Source organism: Panicum virgatum, chromosome 6N (genome assembly GCF_016808335.1).
Source record: "Panicum virgatum strain AP13 chromosome 6N, P.virgatum_v5, whole genome shotgun sequence".
Classification (NCBI taxonomy): Eukaryota; Viridiplantae; Streptophyta; class Magnoliopsida; order Poales; family Poaceae; genus Panicum; species Panicum virgatum.
Window position 1 is genome coordinate 1,123,944 of NC_053150.1, and position 18,181 is coordinate 1,142,124.

The following is an 18,181-nucleotide window of genomic DNA, read 5'->3' on the forward strand; positions in this document are numbered from 1 at the left end:
TAATACATGGAGTAGGATCTATGGGGCTTGCAGTGGTCATTCACCCTCTTCCTTCCAAACAAAAGGTTGTTATGCAGGTGTATATATATTATGGATGCATATGAGTGCAGAAGAGCAGAGGAGTTTTAGAACCAAGTAAGGCATAACAAGCACATGTTAGTGTATTTATGTGTGCATGTATGTCAGCGCATGCATGCTAGTGTATCAGGTGCAAACCAACCTCTCCGTGCAAACCGTGCAAACTCCAATCTGAGCCACTGGGTTAACATCCAAGGGGCATGGGAGGATTGAGTAATTTTACAATTAACCGCCCGCCTTTGAATAGGGTAATCACACTTTTGCAAATCCCCCTTTCCACTCCCCCTAGATGTTGATCCGGTGGTCCAGATTGGAGTTTGCACGGTTTACACGGAGAGGTTATAGTTTGCACATGATATGTTTCCATTAAGTAAATACTACCACAGCTACGGAAAAAAAATTTTTAGGGACGGGTAGAAACGTATTTTTAGGGGTGGGTACGGTATTCTTCATGACCCCTGCATCTCGCAACTACGTTCTAAATTATAAGTTATTTTGGGTTTTGTAAATACATAGTTTACACAATACATAGAGTAAGATCTATGGGGCTTGCTGTGGTCATTAACCATCTTCCTTCCAAACAAAAGGTTGTTATGCAGGTGTATTTATAATATGGATGCATATGAGTATAGAAGAGGAGAGGAGTTTTAGAACCTAGTAAGGCATAACCAGCACATGTTAGTGTATTTGTGTGTGCATGTATGTCAACGCATGCATGTTTTGCAATAGAAAAATGTATTACAATTTTAGAGCGAAGTAATCAATTTTTTAATTTAAGAAATATTCATCTTTTCTCGTGAAGAGTAATGTACCTCATACGATGTACACGAAACAAAGAGTGATAGCAGGGGATAAATATTGCTCCTTCCGTTCCAAATTATAATTCATTTAACTTTTATACCCCATATTTAACCACTTATTTCTTTTGTTGTGTCTTACTTTATTAATAAAATTTCTTCTAAAATGATTTAAATTTGACTATATTTGCATAAATTTTTTTGAATAAGACGAGTGTCAAATATATACTTATCGGGGAACTAAATCGATCATCATGTCCCAAACGTCATACATATATAACACCAAAATCGTAAACATGATACCTGTGTCATTACACGCAACCTTTACATGTATCGAGTATCTTGTTAACTTGTACATGAATGAATCAAGTAAAATAGTAATTAAGATATAAGATCGGTATCACTACTTAACATGACGGACAGGATATGCATGGGAATGGATCTTATTAGCTTGCTTCTAGCTGCTGTTGGAGAGGAGCGTGATGATGTCTAGCGCCACGGTGCAAAGCTGCCGGAGCGCCTCCTCCCTGGCCGCCAGCTCCGCCGGGTAGGCGCCGGGCCTCTGCCGCTGGAACAGCACCCTGCACACCTGCGGGTACTCGGCGGCGGCGCTCACCTGCACCGACGCGTAGTCGTAGTCCTGCCCCGCGATGGAGCCCCTGGCCGCCGACAACGCGTCCCGGGCCTGGCCGTACTTGGCGGCGCAGGTGCGGAGCAGCGCCTGCACGGTGGCGTCATCGGCGGTGGAGGGCCCCGCCGTGGCGTTGGCGACGACGTTGGCCGCCAGAGCGGCGGCCGTGGCCGCGCCACCCGAGGCGTTGGCGGCGGCGGCCGAGACGGCGATGGCCGAGAGGCCCCGCACGTCGGCCGTGGCGCTGGACGGGTCGGCGCTCAGCGTGGACACGCACAGGTCGTAGTATGCCGTCGAGTTGCAGGTGGTGCGCACCAGCGCGGCTAGTGCCGCCGGTGGTGAAGGAGGAGGAGGCGATGGGTGCTTAGGGCCATGGCTTTTGTGCGTGGATGGAGGGCCGGCGCGGGAGGACAGTGTTGCCAGTGGGAGGAGCGCCAGGAGGAGGAGCACCAGGGCATTCTTGGTGGTGGTCGCCATGGGAGAAGCCATTGGTAGATCGATGATCCCTGATCTTGTTGTGTGAAGCAAGAGAGATGAGCTTCTGTTTTGCTCTTCTGTGAGGATGTTCGCTGCTTGTCTTGGACGATGCAAAGTGGTGGGTGATGGGGTTAGTTTTATAGGAGATCTAACGTTGTTGAATGTTGACTCCGATGCAACAAGCTGATTAAGTGCAGGAGTCCACAACGACCGCCATGCCGTGTGTACGTTTAATTTCTGAGTGCTTAACTAGCTACCATATAGGCTGTTACACACTAGCGTGTTAGGCAAAAATCTGTATACATCTAGAGTTACTACTAGCTATCTCGACTGTTCCATAGACGACTATCTGGCAGTAGAAATGGTCAAATTATTAATTAATGGAGCTGAGTTTCTTGTGGTCAAAAGCTGATCCCACACACTTATTTTGATTCTGGTCAAGCAATCGAAGTTTTGCGCACAGGCTCACCAGGCCATCCTCCACCAATATGTATCCCACAATGTGCCACACATCCTTATATACTACTAATGAGGTTCCAACTTAAATTTGACTTTGACCACTACTACAGAATAGACATTTATTCCAGATCATTTGTCCCGGCAGCCTTTGGGCCCGGGACAATAGGTGGCTTTTGTCCCGAGTCCAACGGCTAGCCGGGCCAGCGGGGGGACAAGGGTCTTTTGTCCCGGTTGGAGGCACCAACCGGGACAAAAGGGTGGCCTTTTATCCCTGGCCTGCTCCGGCCCCGCCTCCGTCGCGCCGGCCGTCGTGTGCCTCGATGTCGCCGCCCCCGCCCCTGCGCGCCGCCGGCTACGCCTCGACGTCGCCGCGCCGCCGCCTCGCCTCTACTCCAACCGCCGGCACGCCTCGACGCCGACGCCGCGCCGTCGTCCTTGTCCCCGACGTGGTATGGGCCGGCCGCCGGCCATTTCTTTTTTTTCTTTTACTATAGAATTATATATATATTATTTGTTTCTATTAGTAAATATTAACTACAATTTAATTATAGAGATATTTTTGTTGAATTTAATTAAGGTATAAGGTTTCCATTATTTGATATTATCTAGAATTTAGTTATTAGATATAGTGAGAATTATGGAGAATTTAGAGAGAAATATAGAAGGAAATGCTTTTAATTATTTAAATAGAGAGTGTATAATGTATTAGAGAATTAGAGAGTGTATAATGTATTTATTATTTAATTATGTCATTCAAAGACTTTAATTATCTTGTATTCATTATTTACATATGTCATTCATATACTTTAATTTATCATGTATTTATTATTTAATTATGTCATTCAAAAACTTTAATTACATGTATTCTTTATTCTTAATTGAAAGGTGTCATTTATATTACTTCTTTATATTCACCGACGCTCTCTCCTTCTCACCGACGCTCGCTCACTCACTCACTCACTCACATACACACACACTCACTCACTCGGTCGCTCACTCGTTCAATACTCAAACCGTTACCGAACGTAGTCCCCTTCTCGTTACCGCTTGGAAATGGTTAGAGTATTTGCCATCTAAACGTCCATGTAAACGTAGTCCGATCCAAACGTAGTCCCTTTCTCGACTTCGTCCATGTAAACGAATTTTGATCCAATCCTCGCAAATATGTACATTTTTTAGAGAATTTTTTAAGGGTTTTATTTGTATTCATATTTTAGTTACGATGGACCTGTGACACACAGACGCGGAAGACGAACAGTTCCTGTTGAATATGATTGGCGAAGGTCAAGGAGAAGTCCCTGAACAAACTGATGATGGCAGCAATACCGACATATATTTGAATATGTCCGGTGATGGAATTGAGCCACCATCTATTCAGGATGACGCTGCTGGTGAACAAAGTGCTAATGTACATATCACAACTATACTTATTTGTAGTAAAAATCATATTTTCATCTGAATCTATATGAATACTATGAATGTTTTTTATAGCCGTCTGGATCATCGTCGCAGCAGAAAAAGACGAACCGATCGCTCCAGAAGCTGCCGCAAAAAAATTCATAAGACAATCCGGATGTATTGTCAGGGACCACATCCCAATTAGCTTCAGGCTCTGGAAAGCTTCCAATCCAAGCGAGGAACGGGATGCGGTACCCGAAAGAGAAAAAGAATGGTTCCAGCTGAATCCGAAGAGATATGCAAGCGCTGGACCCTGAGTAAGATGGCCGAACAGCTGCAATCATTCAAGAAAATTTTGACGAAGAAATATATCAAGACCGGGACCACACCCGTATTTACCGGCGAGCTCGAAAAGCTCAGGGGTCACTGGGATGCATTTGTGGAATACAAGTCTTCAGAGCTTGGGCTTCAAAAGGTGCAGAAGGTCAAAGACAACGCCTCGAAGAAAGTGTACCATCACAGTCTAGGCCAAGGAGGCTTCAAGCTTGCAATACCCAAATGGGAGAAGATGGAGCAGGATCTGCTTGACAGAGGCATCCAACCTGCGACCATGAACTGGCCTAAAAGGTCAAGGACCTGGTTTTATGGTCACGGGGGAAGCTTGGACCCATTGACTGGTGACTGCATCTATGGGTCAAACATCCAGCGAGCAGCCCAGAGACTATAGGAGGCCATACAAGTAGTGGCCGAGGGAACATTCCAGCCGGATAGAGAGAGGGACGAGCTGACTTACGCCCTTGGGAATCCAGAGCATCCGGGCCGCACAAGAGGCAAAGGCGTGGTTCCGTGGAAGTATGGGTTCAGGGATTACATTGAATCATATAGAAGCCGGCAAAGAAGAAAGAATGATGAGCGGGAGCACTTGCGAAGGCTAGAGGAATGACTCATGTCACACGATCAAAGACTGGAGGAAGAGGTTCAACGCCAAGTGGCCATAGCAATGAGCCAGCAACAGCAAGCGCAAACGGTGCCTCCAGAGCCTAATGTCGTAGCCGACCATCTGTCTCAGTGGAAAAGCAGCTGCGCTTCCACAGACGTCGCCGTCGCCGAGCCAATGGGGATCCAGGCCGCAGTTAAAAGCGACGGCCCCGCAGCGATTTCCAGTGGATGAGATCACCCAGCGGACACCTTGTGACCTGCAGACTGCCGTTAAGAACTTAACGTTCATTGTTGCGTACGTACCGCCATGCCAACCCAACCAGGCGACGTGTACCACGGGCAGCAAATTCCGCCAGGATACACAAGAGTTGGCATGGAGCAAGTGTGCCAGGGTTGGGAGACGCTCGAGCTTGATATTCCTGGAGGCGATGGGGAGAGGACACTAGCAGAAGCCATTCATGGCTACATCCTATGGGATAATCGCTACATTGTTCTAAAGTCGGATGATCAAACACCAAGACCGGCATCTCAGCATGCCTCTCCAAGGCCGGCATCTCCGCAAAACTCCCCAAGGGCAGCACTGTCTCGGCAAGGTTCATCGGCACATTCTCCATCACCATCATCTCATGCGCCGATGAATACTCAAGAGTCACCGTCGCCTCCATGGTCACCCCCTCCGCCGCCGGCAAAGAAGCAGAAACGGCCGCCGGCAAAGAAGGTAGCTGCACCAGCTAAGGAGCCTCCAAAGAAGAAGGAAAAGGAGAAGAAAACCAAGGAGGCTCCTATTAAACCCTGAGACATGAGCCTTGAAGAATGCGATAGGATAACTCAAGAAAGAGTTAAAGAGCACTTCAAGCCGAAGCCGAAGCCGGAGCACGAGAAAGTGATAAATCTGATAGATTTGAAATTTTTTAAGAGAATATGCGAAGCAAATAAGAGAAAATTCATTCCGAGAGACCCCCTTCAAACTACTAACGCACAATCATCAAAACTACTGAGAAAAAGAAGAGACAATCAAAGTCGTCGTCGTCCGATGTTCCACAGCTCGGAGCCCAAAAGAAACAATCAATAGAGCCTCTCGTAGTGGGACAGACAACGCAAGAACAAGACTTTATTACATTTTTTAAAGAATCAAACCTGACGGCGGCTCAGATTGCAGGGGGAGAAGATATTCCAAAGGCCGATGTGGTCGTCAAATGGACGTATGAGATCGGCAAATCTCTTGTACCCCCGAAGTAGTGTCCGTGCTTCCAACGCAAATGTATAAGTTGCACCAGCACTACATGCGTGCGATGGCCGATTGCATCTTCATGCAGGGCACAAAGATTAAAGATGACGATTTCTTATGGGGGGAGGCCATTATATGATTAAACTGGGAAGAAATTTACCAACTATTCCATCAGGAGGCCCTCGACATCTCTATGGTCGGCTTGTGGGTTCTGTAAGTATTTTACTCTCCTTACGTATTGTTTTGCATGATCTCAACATACTGATCTCTTGATTTATTCGGTATCATGTAGAATGGAGATACAAACTTGCAGGAGAAAGGGATACTCTCACCTCGGCTTCATCGATCCAATTACTTGTAATTGGAGGATTCTACGCGACACTGCCGATGAGCTATACCAAAACTTGTTCAAGTACATAAGCGTTCATCACAACAAGCAAATGATATTGTTTCCTTACAACTTTGCGTGAGTGATTCCTTCCGTCAAACTCTTTCTATTATGTAATCGAATTGTTTAAACCTTAACTACCAAGAACTGCCTCCATATAATCTTGCAGTGAACACTGGATCCTAATTGTCATAATTCCCGAGAAGAGCCTACTCGTGGTTATGGACTCATTGAGGAGACCTCCAGAACAATACGAAAATCTTCTTAACATGATGAAAAAGTAATTCTACCACTACTCCGTCGATGACCGATAATTTAAATCACTTTGTTACTTGACTATAATTGTTCTAATCATGCACAGGAGTTGGAAAGAATTCGCTAAAAATCATCCAGGCAAATTTGACAAGGAATTGAAGATCAAGACAGATTTTGCGGTACACACTTGAATGATTCGTTGCACGATTCATTAGTTTTATTATATATTCATGTAAATACCTGATAATTTCTTCTCTCTTAAAGTGTACGAGGCAGAAACAAGGCACTGTATTATGCGCATACTATGTATGCGAGAACATCCATGGTCTAGTAGGTCCTCCAAAGGGCTAGACAGATTGGGAGGAGGAAGTAAGTAAAAAACTTGTTAATATTTGAACTCGTATTTTAATTAGTCAAAATTAACTATCCCCTTTTTCTATAGGTCGAAGAGATGCGCGATAAACTCATACCGGAGGAAAAGATTATGGCGATTCAAGAACAATTGTCCAGATTTATTGTTGAGCAAGTCCTCGATTCAAAAGACGAATTCTACTATGATGGACTATCTAATATTGACAATCGCAGCAAATATGATAATATACGCGTATATATGTAATTAAGAACGAATATACCTATGTAAATATATATGTGTGTGTGTGTATTAAATTTCTATTTATGAGTATGTATGTATTATATATATAAGCACTCCAATAATATATGTGTATATATATTTATATAATATTGGTTCTAGACATTTTCATATGTAAAGGAATTCACATGTATAGATATATGTATACATATATATATAAGTGAATTAATTTATATATGAAAACTATCTAGGACAAATATTATATAAGTAACTATATATATATATTAGTGGAGATCATACACACTGAATTCCAATACATAAGTTTAATTGAAATGCAAAAGTATAATTGAAATAGAAAAAGAATTGAGAAAAGGAAAACAGGAAAAAAAGACATTTTGTCCCGATTGGTAACACCAACCGGGACAAAAGGGTGCGCCAGCCACGTGGGCGCTGGCAGCACCTTTTGTTACCAATCGGGACAAAAAGTCCTCTTTTGTCCCGGTTGCCAGACCCGGGACAAAAGGGCACCCCCTTTCGTCCCGGACTGGCGTTCCCGGTTGGGAAACCGGGACAACAGGGGTTTCCCAACCGGGACAAATCAACGTTTTTGTAGTAGTGGACACGATGCTAGCAAGCAGAAACTGCTTTGTGAAGGGCATGCTATAACTTCACTAGAAGGTGCCAACAATGGATCTTCTAGCATGAGAAGATATGGCATTGATCTACTATCGTAATACACTTGCCAAGTGAAGCAAGTAAGGTGTATTTAGCAATGTATTAAGTTTTAGCTTATATATAGACCATATATAGCACAAATTCTCTTGTAGATTGAACCACGTACTAACAAAAGAAAAAAAAGGACTTTCTTTTGGGAAAAAAACAAAATCAAGTTACTCTTTAAGACAAGAAGGAATCAGCCATTTATTTTAACTTGACCGAGAACAAGAGCACACTTTCATGTGCGTTGCTAATTTCTTCTTTTTGTTAGTTTGAGCAAATTCATGGTAGTAGCTAGTTTTTTTTTTTAAAATGGATTCATGGATTTTTTTTCTCCATAGAAAAGAAATACCAAAATTTCTCCTGGGTCCTATCTTCGTTTTCTTCTATATTTTTTGGGTATCGGCATTACTAATTAAATCAAGTTTTTATTGCATGATGGAAGAAACACGCACCTTCACGCTCCCTCAGTTTTCTAGTAATGAACACACTCCCTCCTACACGATGAGGGAGATTTTTTGTATCATTATTTGCATCACAAGATGATTAAATTACATATCGCAATGATCGTGTGATGGTTAATATGTAGACTTGTAGTGGAAGGGTGGAGATATGTTGAACTAGACATGATCAATCAACTATATTTTTTTTAAAATTTAAAAGATGATTTGAATCCTCCATGAAGAGTAATATATATACAACTGTTTTTTAATTTAAATATGGTTTGACGGAACAAAGAGTGCTGACAGTGATAATATAATAAATATTATCAAGTACTAATAAGTGATAGTAGCTAGCTAGGCAAAATGCACCGTGTACATATATACCACATGTGTTCTCGCTTGCATATTCGCAATGCACACGATTGATTACAAAAAAAAGAATCAAAATTCTAACCTTTTTGCGAACAATAAAGTCTAAGTTTCTGTCGACAAGTTGCTCAGCAGCCACTTTTACTCGACAGTGCAAGGGCACGCACTGGACTTGTTCTTTCTTTTTCAAATAGTAGTCTCCTCATATACCTTGGTTCTTGTGTTGTGTGAGTACTGCTATCTAGCTGAATATGGGCCGTGGCTGTCGTGTGAATGCCTCCTAGGTTGGTAGCACGTTCAATTGGCACCACTAATCTAAAGGGTCATCCTGGTGCTTAGTCCATGATAGGCTACATTTTGGACTTGCCCTTGTGTACTGATGCATCAGGTAGTGCTGAACTGAAGATGCTGCTGCTGTTTTCGTCTGCCTGTTCCATTTGTTTTTTCTTGACACAAGGGATGACACGAGCTGACGGCTGACGACTACTGCCGACCGGTCGTCCCAGCTGCAGGCTGCTGGTTTCCTACCAGCTTCACTCCACTCACTCACGAATCTGAATGTCAAGTGTGTTTGACTATTGCAGAAGATCAGGCATCATGCTCCGCCTACACGTTGCTTTCCAGCTGCGGCAGTGCAGTGGTGGCAATCCAGCGGACAATGCAAAACGTATGGCCGGTGTGCGAAATAAAGGCTATGTAGGGACGACGACGAGACAGCCGATAGAGGATCTATCATAGAACGAACGAACATCTATCCCGGCTGTAAGTCTGGCAAAATCCGGTAGGGTTCCTCTCTAAAGCAGTCAAGCCTGAAATCTGTCCGACAACACGAGATCGACTTGCATGGATGTCAACCATGTCTGCTGCTGCTGGGGATCAATGGATCATGCATGGCTGGCTCTGCCTACTTGCTTCATTAGCCAGCAAGGTCGATCAGCTGCCTTAACAACAACTACACTAATTTGAATTTAATCAATTTCACCAGCCAGCATTTAATTTTTATCACAATACTAGTAGCTGTAGTACAATTACAACAGTTTCCGGATCGATAGATTGAGAAACGTGGTACATTGTTTAAGAGTGATTTTAACACTATTACTCCCTTCGTTCCAAATTATAAGTCATTCCAAAAATCTTGGAGAGTCAAAATTTTTTAAGTTTGACCAAATTTATACAACAAGATAATAACATTTACGATACCAATTAAGTATCATTAGATTCTTTGTTAGTTATAGTTTTATAGTATACCTATTTGATATCATAAATCTTTGTGTTTCTCTCTATAATTTTGGTCAAACTTTGAAATGGTTTGACTCTTCAAGATTTATGGAATGACTTATAATTTGGAATGGACGGAGTAGGACGAAAATGTACCCATTTTCCCGGTGCGACGTTCCTAGAATGAGAAACATGGTACCGTACCATGTTCCGGTGACTATGAGTTGTAGCTGTGGGCTTTAGTGGTTCGATCAATGGATAGAGATCCTTGATTTGTTTGCATCCATATCGTGGGGATCACATGCAGAGCAAACAGAAAATGATGATGATCAATTGCATCCCAAATAAACAATTTGCTGCTCATGCATACTCAAATAATTAGGGGGAAATTATTGCTCGAGCACCTTTTTAACCGTACCGCTGCAAGTGCTTAGCTGCTAGATCAGAAGTTGCTAACTTATACTACTACTACTTAACACCACTTTTGCATTGGCTAGCTGTGTCTTGAAATGTGAAGAACAATACACTGCTGTGCATCTGTATCGCAATTAGGTGGTGTTTTTTTTTTTTGGAAAAATACTACTGATCATGCCCAGTGGTCAGCAACATAGAACAAAGGTAACGTAAGAGCGTTCATTTCTGCTTTTTATCCCCCTTTTGCTGCTTTTTAGTTTCATTTCGCAGCGCTCTCTTTTACAGATGTGAGTGAGTGCATAATTTTAGGAGTGTCCACCACTTGCATACTTCACTCTCATCAGCCCTCTTTTTTTACTGTCGTCCTTTTGCTCTTTTTAGGTCGATCGATCAGTGTTAATTGGTCACTTGAGACGTTTGTTATGATTAACAAAATTCAAAGTGGCATTAAGTATTTATTGATCAACTCAACACAGCTGGAGTATGTAGACAGGTACATACAGTTAACTAACAAGTGAAGTAGACTCGTGTCATTACACGTAGACTCACTGCTAGTAGACTACTACACGTACGCCACGCTGGCTACAGCTAGCTGCTGCTGTTGGCGAGGAGCGCGATGATGTCGTTGGCGACGGAGCAGAGCTGCCTGAGCGCCTCCTCCCTCGCCGCCAGCTCCGCCGGGTACTGCCCGGGCCTCTGCCGCCGGAACAGCGCCTTGCACACCTGCGGGTACTCGGCGGCGGCGCTGACGTGCACGTTGGCGAAGTCGTAGTCCTGCGCCGCGATCGACTCCCTGGCGGCGCTCAGCGCGTCGCGGGCCTGGCCGTATTTGGCGGCGCAGGTGCGGAGCAGCGCCTGCACGGCGGGGTCGGCGGTGGCCGGGGCCGCCTGCGCGTTCGACGCCGCGGCGGTGCCGTTGGCGAGCGCCGCGGCCGTGGCGGCGCCACCGGAGGCGTTGGTGGCGGCGGCCGAGACGGCGATGGAGGAGAGGCCGCGCACGTCGGCCGTGGCGCTGGACGGGTCGGCGCCCAGCGCGGACACGCACAGGTCGTAGTAGGTCGTCGAGTTGCAGGTGGAGCGCACCAGCGCGGCGGCGGCGGGTGCCGCGGCGGGGGCGGGCGTCGCCGGTGTAGCAGACGGAGGCGACAAGTGCTTGGGGCCGTGGCCGGCGTGGCCGTGGTGCGCGGACGGGCCGGAGCGGGAGCCGAGGGCGCCGAGAGGGAGAAGAGCCACCAGCAGGAGGAGCACCACGGCCTTGTCGCTCATGGTTACTACCATAGGCGCCATTGCTAGCTAGCTAGCTATTAGATGATGGGTTGTCTGAATTGTGAAGAGAGATGAGCTTGTGCTTTGTGTGATGGATGCTCTTGGCTTTAGCTACTGATCGATGTGATGAGGATGAGATGAGTTGTGTTAGTTTGTGTTGGAGTGAAGGGAGGATGCAACCGGGTGATGGGGGGTTTTATAGGCTGAAAAGATTGTTGGCTGTCAATGTTGACTCCAACAATGCAAGTGGAGTGGAGGAGTCCACCATGACCACCATGCCGTGTACACTTTCTTCATCAATTTCTTTTAGTGCCTAACTGGCTACAATGGGCACTTTCTTGTACTAGCTTTTTAGGCAAAATCTACTTAATTACATGGGTTCACAAACCGGATTTCTTTTATGACCTTGACTCTCTGCCAGTGGAAACGGAAACTTCTTGTAGTCAAGGTGATTCTCGTGATCTTGTTTTTGGACGTGATATTAATATTAGACCGGTTTTCTTATACATAGACTGATGTACTAGTCAGCTATATATTTGTAGAATATGACTATTTGGCAAATAATCCATGCCTCCAACCACTACAAGATCTCTCATACTTTTGGATTTTTTTTCTTTTTTTTCATATGTTTGGTAGTCGTTATTTATGTTCATGCTGTTTTCTCAAATAATTAATGAATTTGGTGTGCTAGTCTAGGTTAGGCATTTTCTAAAAGTAGAAGACAAATTCCAACCAACAATAATTAGTCAACAATTCTTGAAAAAATGTCTATCTAATTATACTTAAATACCATTTGAGGTGTCTATTGTTGGAATTATGGGCTTGGCCCATTTATTCTAATCAATACGATAAAAGAATTTAAAACTCACTATTAAATGCTAGGGAATCAATTGCTTAATTCCGTACCGGGATTTGAGGAGGATCTCAACCGACTTAAAGGGAGGACTTCATGTACACCACTTGTGAAGCCGGTAAGAGGAGGTCAGTGAACCACACGCGCGCGCGCTCGCTCGCCTCGCCGGGCCGAGGCCGTGGGCGAGGCGAGGCCGGACGGCCGGTGCGCGTGCGGTGCGATGCGATGAGATGAGATGAGAAGAATATTTTGTTGATAAGAACATTAAAACAGAGAATAAACATTGACAGTAATGACTGGAGAATCACACCAGTAACTGCGGCTCATCAAAGCTCTTTACGACGTCCAGGTTCGTTGAACCTGAGGCACCTCCACGGCTATATAAACCACCCCTTCCTCCTCTCATCAACACACACTTCAGCACTTGATCCAGATACTCCTGCTTAGGAGACCTCTCCCTTCTCCCTCTACTGCTTTCTGTCGTTCCCATCGCTAGTGCTGCGCGCACAGCTCTAGCGAGAGCAGGCCTCCGGAACCTCTGCTCGCTGAAGGTCCTGCACGGGACGGGGCAATCAGTTTTTTGGGGAGCGTCTTGATGCGACTGCTCGCTCCCTGATCGACTACTTCGTCTACTTCCCGACGTGAACGAACGACTACTTCGTCTACTTCCCGGCGTGAACGAACGACTACTTCGTCTGCTTCCTAGTGACCGTTCGTGGGATTGCACTGCGAACCTCTTCCTGCATCGACATCGTTCGGCTACTTCAGGCAAGGCCAGTCGAATAGCATGTCTATTCCAGCTGGTAACTCCCACCTTGGGGTACACTCTAAACCTATTCTGGTCTAACTTTTTGTTCATGCTTATTAGTAAGAATAACATGAACATATGCACATATCTTATTCACACATTATCACTCATTTATGCCATGAAATTGCTAGTAATATTTGGAATTATAATATACCGAAAATTGCCTAGTTATCTAACATTCCAAAAACCTGATTTTGTTAATAGGCTTTCGGTATCTAGCTTTGATGCATCAATCAAACCACCACCTTTTGATGGTTCAAATTACAAACATTGGCAAGAGCGGCTTATACTATGGTTAACAATATCGAGAGTGATCCATGTAAAAGAGGGTAAGCCTGAACAGTTCACTCCAGAGGAAGGGAGTGCGTTCGATGAGGCTGATACCCTCTTTCGAGGCTTGGTCATTAGTGTTCTCGGTGAAAACCTGGTGGATTCCTATGTCCGGCTGCCAACTGGCAAAGCGTTGTGGGATGCTCTTGAGGCTCAATATGGAGTGTCTGACGCCGGCAGTGATTTGTATACGATGGAGCAGTTCCTTGAATATAGGATGGTCGAAGACCGTTCTGTGGTGGAACAGGCTCATGAAATACATACTCTGGCAAAAGATCTAAAAAATTGTAGCAAAGAGTCCCCATGTGTGTTACCCAATAAGTTTGTGGCCGGAGGTATTATCTCTAAGCTGCCACCTTCTTGGAGGGACTTCGCTACTTCTCTAAAACACAAGAGACATGAGTTCACAATAGATGGACTCATAGGGACTCTTGATGTTGAGGAGAAGGCGAGAGCAAAGGACATACGTGGGAAAGGAGTTGTTGGTGCGTCTAGCGCCAATCTTGTTCAGAAGAACAACTCCCACAAGAACAAGAAAAAGGCACCGCAGAATCAACCAAAGACTAAGCAGACAACCACCTTCAAGAAGAAGAAGAAGTGAACTTGCTATGTGTGCGCTAGTACGGAACACTTTGCTGCAAAGTGTCCGAACCGCAAAGGCAACGACTCCGCCAACATGGTCATTAGCGAGCCTGGAGGAACATCGGGGTATGGTAATTTATTACCTACAGTTCTTTCAGTTTTTTGTTCACCCGAATGGTGGGTTGACACTGGTGCTAATATTCATATTTGTGCTGATGCTTCTTTGTTTTCTTCTTACCAGGACGGCGGGACTTCCTCCTTGCTGATGGGGAATGGATCGTATGCGCGTGTTCTTGGTGTTGGTACGGTAAATCTGAAGTTTACTTCGGGGAAGACCGTGCAGCTGAAGAACGTGCAGCATGTCCCCACCATCAAGAAGAATCTAGTCAGCGGCTCTCTACTGTGTAGAGATGGTTTTAAATTAGTCTTTGAGTCCAATAAATGTATCTTGTCTAAATTTGGTACTTTTGTTGAAAAAGGTTATGAAAGCGGAGGCTTGTTCCGTCTTTCTTTGTCAGATGTTTGTAATAAAGTTGCATACAATGTTATTAACGTTGATGAAACAAATGTTTGGCATTCGAGGCTTTGTCACGTTAATTTTGGTTGTATGATGCGCTTAGCTAATTTGAGTTTAATTCCAAAGTTTACTTTTGTCAAAAATTCTAAGTGTCATGTATGTGTTGAATCAAAACATACTCGCAAGCCTCGTAAGGCCGCGGAGGCGAGGAGCTTGGCACCCTTAGAATTAATTCATTTCGATTTGTGCAAAATGAATGGAGTGTTGACAAAAGGTGGTAAAAGATATTTCATGACTTTGATTGATGACAGTACTAGATTTTGTTACATCTATTTGTTGAAGTCAAAAGATGAAGTTTTACACTACTTTAAAATCTATAAAGCTGAAGTAGAAAACCAACTTGAGAGAAAGATCAAAAGAGTTAGGTCTGATCGTGGTGGCGAGTACTTCTCAAATTTATTTACTTTATTCTGCGAGGAACATGGTATTATTCATGAGAGGACGCCTCCCTATTCACCTCAGTCAAATGGGGTTGCCGAAAGAAAGAATCGCACTCTAACGGATTTGGTTTACGCCATGTTAGATACAGCGGGACTTTCCAAGGAATGGTGGGGTGAGGCTATATTGACTGCATGTCATGTCATAAACCGTGTTCCTACAAAGAATAAAGAGATAACACCATTAGAGGAATGGGAGAAGAAAAGGCCAACACTTTCATACTTACGTACATGGGGTTGTTTGGCAAAAATGAGTGTGCCAATAACCAAGAAACGTAAGGTTGGACCTAAAACTGTGGATTGTATCTTTCTAGGTTATGCTATTCATAGCGTTGGGTATAGATTTTTAATAGTGAAATCTGGAGTACCTGACATGCATGTTGGTACTATAATGGAGTCCAGAGATGCTACATTTTTTGAAAATATTTTTCCCATGAGAGATGAAACAAGTTCATCTAGGCAAGAGTTCATCAAGGATGATAGCTCTGCTGAGCCGATAGAACACAATGAACATACACTTGTGGAAAATCCTGAGGAGGATAACAATGATGCTCCGAGAAAGAGCAAGAGACAAAGAACTGTAAAGTCTTTTGGTGATGATTTCATTGTATACCTCATAGATGATACACCCAGAACCATTGAAGAGGCATATTCATCTCCTGATGCTGACTATTGGAAGGAAGCAGTGAGGAGTGAGATGGATTCTATTATGTCTAATGGAACCTGGGAGGTCGTTGAACGTCCTTATGGATGTAAACCGGTTGGATGCAAGTGGGTGTTCAAGAAAAAGTTTAGGCCAGATGGTACTATTGAAAAGTACAAGGCTAGGCTTGTGGCCAAGGGTTATACCCAAAAAGAAGGAGAAGATTTCTTTGACACTTATTCACTAGTTTCCCGATTGACCACAATTCGAGTGTTACTTTCCCTGGCAGCCTCTTATGGTCTTCTCGTTTATCAGATGGACGTTAAGACAGCTTTCCTCAATGGAGAATTAGAAGAGGAGATCTATATGGATCAGCCAGATGGGTTTGTATCAAAGGGTCAAGAAGGAATGGTTTGTAAGTTGTTGAAATCTTTATATGGTCTCAAGCAAGCGCCTAAGCAGTGGCATGAAAAGTTCGACAGAACTTTGACGTCTACTGGTTTTGTTGTGAATGAAGCTGACAAATGTGTGTACTATCGCTATGGTGGGGCTGAAGGAGTGATTTTGTCCTTGTATGTGGATGACATACTGATCTTTGGCACTAGCCTTAATGTGATTAAGGAAGTCAAAGAGTTTTTATCTCAAAGTTTTGAGATGAAGGATCTGAGAGAAGCTGATGTTATCCTTAATATAAAGCTAGTAAAAGAGAGCAATGGTGGGGTGATTCTTACATAGTCTCACTATGTGGAGAAGGTGTTAAGTCGCTTTGGTTATAGCGACTATAAACCTATCTCAACACCATATGATGCCAGTTTAATTCTTAAGAAGAACAAAAGGATAATGCGAGATCAGCTGAGATATTCTCAGATCATTGGTTCATTGATGTATTTAGCTAGTGCTACAAGACCTGACATCTCGTTTGATGTAAGCAAACTAAGCTGGTTTATTTCAAACCTGGGAGATGATCATTGGAAGGCTCTTGAAAGATTAATGCGCTATTTAAAGGGGACAATGAACTATGGAATTCACTACACCGGCTACCCAAGGGTACTAGAAGAATATATTGATTCAAACTGGATTTCTGATGCTGATGAGATAAAGGCCACAAGTGGATATGTGTTTACACTTGGTGGTGGAGCTGTTTCCTGGAAGTCTTGCAAGCAGACCATCTTAATGAGGTCAACTATGGAAGCAGAACTCACAGCATTAGATACCGCCACTGTTGAGGCTGAGTGGCTTCGTGAGCTCCTTATGGACTTGCCGATAGTTGAAAAACCAATACCGGCAATTCTAATGAACTGTGACAATCAAACGGTGATTGTCAAGGTGAACAGTTCAAAGGATAACATGAAGTCATCTAGACATGTGAAAAGGCGGTTGAAATCTATCAGAAAATTGAGAAACTCCGGAGTTATAGCCCTGGACTATGTTCAGACGGCTAAAAATCTGGCAGATCAGTTTACAAAGGGTCTTTCATGAAATGTGATAGACAATGCATCTATGGAATTGGGCTTGAGACCCACGTGAGTCATTCTATAGTGGAAACCTGTCCTATGTGATCGGAGATCCCGTGAATTAGGATAGTGAAACAAACTAAAATCTGACTGAGAGAAGAGAACCTTTGTGAAAAGGGCTCATTCCGTGTATAAGGTGCATTTCTCTTCTAATCTGTATGGCAGGTTGGTCTATACCTTAATGTGTTCCAAGTGGTTTCTTTAAAACAAATGAGTTGTTTTCTTGAAACAAAGATGTTGTCCTACAGAACATCTGAAAGGAACACACCTATATGAGTCTGACTACTGGTCATGGTCTATGAGAACTGGGTATTCTCTAGAAACTCATGAAGGGCCTGGAGTATGACTTATAAGCTCCAAACCGCGGGGATGCTTTTGCAGCCTAGTACCAGTATAGGGCTTTGGTCAAACTTGTTTGCACAAGACTGGCAATTCAAGGCATAGTCCATTGTACAGTTGTGAATAAGTGTAGCTTTTGTCCTAGATGAAAGTTCAACTTAACAGTCTCTGTCAAATACTGGTATATCAATGAGGGAATGAGGGCATTTCTAGTGTGGTTTGAATTTCTTCGTGGGGATTGTTGGAATTATGGGCTTGGCCCATTTATTCTAATCAATACAATAAAAGAATTTAAAGCCCACTATTAAATGCTAGGGAATCAATTGCTTAATTCCGTACCGGGATTTGAGGAGGTTCTCAACCGACTTAAAGGGTGGACTTCATGTACACCACTTGTGAAGCCGGTAAGAGGAGGTCGGTGAACCACACGCA

The 18,181-nt window shown here is 43.9% G+C and overlaps 2 protein-coding genes across 2 annotated transcripts; both read right to left on the reverse strand.

Moving 5' to 3' along the window:
- Nucleotides 1–1,157: 1,157 nt before the first annotated feature.
- On the reverse strand, nucleotides 1,158–2,076 carry LOC120679829 (pectinesterase inhibitor 28-like). Its single transcript, XM_039961496.1, has one exon. It carries the CDS (start codon nucleotides 1,993–1,995, stop codon nucleotides 1,333–1,335), a length of 663 nt encoding a protein of 220 aa, XP_039817430.1. The 5' UTR covers nucleotides 1,996–2,076; the 3' UTR covers nucleotides 1,158–1,332.
- Nucleotides 2,077–10,826: 8,750 nt separating this feature from the next.
- On the reverse strand, nucleotides 10,827–11,824 carry LOC120680302 (pectinesterase inhibitor 28-like). The gene has a single exon (XM_039961914.1). It carries the CDS (start codon nucleotides 11,685–11,687, stop codon nucleotides 10,989–10,991), a length of 699 nt encoding a protein of 232 aa, XP_039817848.1. The 5' UTR covers nucleotides 11,688–11,824; the 3' UTR covers nucleotides 10,827–10,988.
- Between the last annotated feature and the right edge of the window lie 6,357 nt (nucleotides 11,825–18,181).